Genomic DNA, 5434 nt, shown 5'->3' on the forward strand with positions numbered 1-5434 from the left:
GGTTGAGCGCTATTGCGAGAGGAATATGGAGAAGCATAGCTGGAAACAGGATGGACAACAAAAGTCTTATCAGTCGTGTATAACAACAAATCAATCACTCATACAGGCATTAATGCCTAAATTTCGGGGAGGAGTTCTCCTTCCCTCGTATTTCATGAACATCCACCTCGTCGCGTGAGGGTATTCTTCCCAGTCAGCTTAAATCACTCAATCAAGAGGATGATATACGACATAACCAGATTAATCCATTTGAAAGTCACATATCTGATGCACAACTTAATCGCTGCAGATGAAGTTGTGCGCACGCTGCTGTGGCGTACGTAAATCACGAGGATTTCCTTCTTGACGTTATTCGAAGACTTGTAGTCGAGCAGACTAGATTCCAGTAAAAAGAGCGGTTGAGCTCACTGCAGAATCTAAAGGTTGCACGTTAGAAGTACATGGTTGGACGCTGGCTAGCGATGAGCGCACGCCACAGATAACAAACAGTACTAATCAAATCTGCCACCGACGTTCGCGACCGAGCATTCGGTTCAGACACCTCCTTCTGCGTGAGCTGTCCTCCTCTCTTTCAGCAACAATGGCCAACCTCCCGCCGCCCATGTCCAACGGTATTGGTATCGCGAACCTGCCGAACCAGGTAAGAGTTCGCGCGACGTATGTTTGTCTGCTCTGTTTGACAATTTTGGTCCGTAGCGACACAAGATCGTTGCGAAGCACGGGGCTCACTTCACGGTTATGGTAGTCGGTAAGTTTTCAGACAAATGCTACTCTACGTTTCACATGGCTCACATTGGGCCCAGGCGAGTCCGGTCTGGGAAAGACCACGCTCGTCAACACGCTTTTCTCGACAGAGCTGTCGCCCCCGAAGAACTACAACCGCCGTCACCATAAGCAACTCGACAAGCTCACCGAGGTCGAGATCATTAAGGCCGAGCTCGAGGAGAAACAGTTCAAGACGAAGCTCACCGTAATTGACACTCCCGGCTTCGGTGACTACGTGAACAACCGCGACTCCTGGGCCCCCATTGTCGACTTCATTGACGACCAGCACGAGGCTTATATGCGCCAGGAGCAGCAGCCGCAGAGGAAGGATAAAATTGACCTGAGGGTGCACGCCTGCTTGTACTTCATCAGGCCTACAGGGCACACGTAAGTTCCTCATTGATTCGAGCCGTCTAAGCTGCGACGAATCCCCCCCCTTTCCCCCTTAGACTTAAGCCGCTGGACATTGAGATCATGAAGCGTCTCGGTACCCGTGTCAATCTCATTCCGGTCATTGCCAAAGCCGACACGCTCACTCAAAACGACCTATTCACTTTCAAGCAGCGCGTACGTCCATTCTTCTCATTGCATGAATTATAGCTCATTTTTATCAGATTCGGGAGGTCATTCACGTGCAGGGCATTCGTATCTACCAGCCCCCCATTGAACCTGACGACGAAGTTACTGCGGAACACGCGCGCATTCTCGCCGAGGCAATGCCTTTCTCGATCATCGGCTCGACCGAGGATGTGACTACTGCGGACGGCCGCGTTGTGAAGGGTCGTGAATATCTCTGGGGTGTCGCCGAAGGTCAGCTCTTAGTTTTGTACAGGTGCTTCTCTCGAGGTTAACATGGTCACTGTCAGTTGAAAATGAGAATCATTGCGACTTCCGCAAGCTGCGCTCGCTGCTGATCCGCACGCACATGCTTGACCTCATCTCCACGACGGAAGAGCTGCACTACGAGAACTATCGCCAGGGACAGATGGAGTCCCGCAAGCCCGGCGAGTCAAAGCCGCGCAAGTTCGAGAACCCCAAGTTCAAGGAAGAGGAGGAGCAGCTTCGCCGGCGTTTCACTGAGCAGGTCAAGGCTGAGGAGGCACGCTTCAGGCAATGGGAGCAGCATGTGAGCTTTTACTTGTCGAACACTTGCTGAACGTATTGTTCAATGTTTGCGTTTCTAGCTCATTCAAGAGCGTGACCGTCTCAACAAAGATCTTGAGTTGGCCCACAGTGCCATCAAGTCACTTGAGGCCGAGCTTGATAACCTCCAGGCTGGTTATGGCAGGGGAACCAATAGGCGATAGAGAACTTCTCGCAGTCGCATGGACTACGTTGAATTGTGTGGTAGTTCGGTTGATACCCTTATACCTGCCGGTCACTCATTTACTATTGAACTCTGTTCTGGTATTCTAATTCGTCGTCTCTCATTGAATATATACAGCTCGTTTGAATAGGGATTATGTTCTACAGTACTGCGTCTAGCACTGACGCACGTCAATGAATAGCCCAATGCCGACCCAACCTAGATGACATGGAACACGATTATATGAAGATGCGGGTGAAAACGTATGCTACAAACATGGGTAAAGCGCTAGGTAATGCATGCAGTGAATAGGGTATGAAGACCTTCAACTTTGTCAAGGCTGTGTCGACTTAAATATGTAGGGCCTGATGACCCCATTGCTCGGCAACGACATCAGTCGCGCGATCTCATACTTGTGTTTAGCCACCAGCTCCTCTTTGGCCGCCTTCGCCGCCTTCTTGTCCATTGCGGAGAGATTGACAGGAGGGGACTGTTGCAGGGCATATTCTTCCAGACTTTCGTACCGCGGGTAGGGTTCCGGCCTCGAGGGCCATGCACCGTCATCGGTCCGCTGCCCGTGTTCATCCAATCCAAACACACGCACTGCCTCTGCCACCTCCGCATCGCGGGCTCCTTCGCTGAATTGCTCCTTCACCTCCTCCACACGCGCGTACCACTCCCCCACGCCGACTTGGATCATGCGCTTATCCATCTGAATGGGGTCTGACATGCCTTCGCCATCGATAGCCCGTCCACGCTGCTCCGGGCTGAAGCGAATGCCAAGAAATCCGCCGCGCTCGCCATTGAGCAAACGCCCCATATCCATCGCGAGTCCGTGCATTCTGTTGATACGCATATTCCGGAGGCGGCTCTGGAGCGACGGGGCATACTTGCGGTCATCGTTGCTCACGCTCACATAGTACGGTGTGCCTCGTGTTTGGCCGCGCGAGAGACGTGCAAAGGTCAGAGCAAGTGGACGAGTGGCAAAAGTCGCTGTAAGCAGCGGACGCCAGAACGGCTGTGCACCAAGCGTGGGGAGATACTGTTTTCGAACATGGAGAGTCTCGTCGTCGATATCCTCCGTTTGCATCAAATTTGCGTCGTGATCATCCTCGTCGACGTCCTCCTGCTGGCGAGCTGCTTGGACTGGCTGAGGAGCCTGAGCGAGTGCAGGCGACATCAGGTGAAATGCGGCATACGGTACTGCTGTTGCCCGCATGACTGCACTAGTGTGAAGACTTCTACTATTCTTCGGGCTCACCGCATCCATCCATGGCACTTTGATCGTCGAGACGATCGGATGATCCTCTGTCACCGACTTTGCAGCAGTTGGATGGAAATGCGTCTCAGGCGTGGGAGGCTCGAAGCCACTCGGATGCCGCACGGTGCCATCTAGAGGATCTCTGACTTCGACGGGGATCTTCTCGTCGCGATGCTTGATGTCAGCGGCGAGGCCCTCGCTCAAGATACCCTCGTTGAGCTCGGCCATCAGATTGCCCTCGGCCTCTATTCTCTCTTCGACTGATGAGAGCTGTCGCTTGCGCTCAACGTAGTACGTAGGCACGACGTCCTCGGGATGTTGTTTCCACCTAGGCGATTTCTTTGGCGAATCCCAGCTTGACGTCGGGATTGCCCTTCGTTGCTCGGGCGTTGTAGTGGTGCCAGTGGCAAGTAAGTCGATCATCTCAATTGGACTCTGCTCCTCCTGCGTGTGTGACGGGATAGCTTCAGCGCGATCAACGACCTCCGAGATCTTCTTCCGAATGAATTCTTGAGCCACGCCATTGTCGGGTCCGATAACCTCTCGCGCGTCGGCGTTCATCGGAAGTGCGTCCCAATGCTGCTTCACCGTTGACATCATCGGGTGATCCTCCGTCGCCGTTTTTGCTACAGCAGGATGGAAATGCGTCTCTGGCGTTGGCGGCTCGAACCCACTAGGATGTCTGACCGTTCCGTCAAGGGGATCCCGCACCTCAACAGGAATCTTCTCTTCGCGCGCCTTCGTGTGCGCCGCGACGCCCTCGCTCAGAATGCCAGCACTGAGCTGCGCCATCAACCCTCCTTCCTCCTCCTTCCGCTCTTCGACCGCATCGCGCTGCCGCTTGCGCTCGACGTAATATGATGGTACCACATTATCATCTGCGTCTTGCGACGGTTTGTGCGGACGGCTCCATGAAGATGTCGGGATCGCCGTCCGAGCCTTGAAAGTACCGGGGGCACCCAGAGGGGTATCAGACTCTGCAGACGCATGGAACGAGAAATGGAACATCCGGTGGTGCACTCGACTCCCACCACCGCCCGGTGCAGAATGCATGAGCTCCTTAGCAATGAGCTCCGACCGTGTAGCCTTCTTGCGAGGATTAGGGGCAGCCGTCTGTTGTTGCGGTGGCTGCCTTGCTGACTCCTCAGCAACAAGTTTTGTTGCCACCTCTGCGTCCTCCGCCAGCAGCCGCGCAAGCAGATCCTCTCGACTCTCGCCTTCCTCCCACTTCACCTGGCGAATCTTCTTCTGAGGCATCCACGGCCAACGTGCATTGTCCATCGACTGAAGTGTGTCCTTAGGGGCCTTGTCGCTGTTCAGTCGCGCGAGGACCGCTGGCAGATCGCCCTCACGGCATACACCGACGAAATGCTCGAGGGTATCTGCACGCCCGATTCCATGCCGGACCGGGTAGCGCGACTCGACCAAGAAGACTGTGTGTGGTTCGTACGCAGAGGCCGGGGGTGGCTCGTATAGCTTCTCCCTTAACACATACTGTCCACCGGGCATCCAGTTGGATATGCGAATATCACGCGGCCGCGTGAAGCCCCCCATGTAACTGTAATGGAACAAATCAGCCCAGGGGAACTAAGTAGCAAGAGCCGCTGACCCGAGTCGGCTGGCAATGTCACGCTCGAAGCGCGCGCAAGAATCTAAGCATAGTGAATACATACGTCTTGACTGGAGTCAGCGACATGGTAATGTCCATGCGTTCCTCACGCTCTGCCTTGCCTATCCTTCGTGCAATGATCTTGCACTGTTCTTCAGGCGGAGGGAGCACCGGGGCCGCTTGGGGTAGCTCAGGGATGAGGCCGAAATCTGACTGCGACTGCTTGCGTGTGTTCTTGCTCGCAAGACGACGCTGAATTGTGGTCGCAGCATTGCGGCTGAGCTTCGAGCGAGGCAACATGGGGAGAGAATAAACCGGGCGAATAAGACTGTGATAGATGGACGGCCAGTACTATATGGTCTGGCTGTTGATCCGTGTTTGTTCGAGAGGGCTCCACTGAAGTCATAATGGGTGCCCTCGGGAGAGCCTCGGGCTTTCCTAATCCAGCGAACGACAGCCAAGAGTTAGGAGGATGTCCGTTTATGGCAGTCGG

At 54.3% G+C, this 5434-nt stretch overlaps 2 protein-coding genes across 2 annotated transcripts; one reads left to right on the forward strand and one right to left on the reverse strand.

Annotated features, from left to right (window-relative positions):
* Nucleotides 1-580: 580 nt before the first annotated feature.
* FIBRA_04432 (uncharacterized protein) lies at nucleotides 581-2072 on the forward strand (the record flags this gene model as incomplete). Its single annotated transcript, XM_012326232.1, has 7 exons — nucleotides 581-640; nucleotides 697-748; nucleotides 804-1152; nucleotides 1215-1332; nucleotides 1380-1575; nucleotides 1632-1891; nucleotides 1950-2072. The coding sequence occupies 7 exons, from the start codon at nucleotides 581-583 to the stop codon at nucleotides 2070-2072; spliced, it is 1158 nt and encodes a 385-aa protein (XP_012181622.1).
* Nucleotides 2073-2405: 333 nt separating this feature from the next.
* On the reverse strand, nucleotides 2406-5241 carry FIBRA_04433 (uncharacterized protein; the record flags this gene model as incomplete). Its single annotated transcript, XM_012326233.1, has 2 exons — nucleotides 2406-4890; nucleotides 5006-5241. The coding sequence occupies 2 exons, from the start codon at nucleotides 5239-5241 to the stop codon at nucleotides 2406-2408; spliced, it is 2721 nt and encodes a 906-aa protein (XP_012181623.1).
* Nucleotides 5242-5434: the final 193 nt, after the last annotated feature.

Source organism: Fibroporia radiculosa (assembly GCF_000313525.1).
Source record: "Fibroporia radiculosa TFFH 294 genomic supercontigs, scaffold3050, whole genome shotgun sequence".
Lineage (NCBI taxonomy): Eukaryota > Fungi > Basidiomycota > Agaricomycetes > Polyporales > Fibroporiaceae > Fibroporia > Fibroporia radiculosa.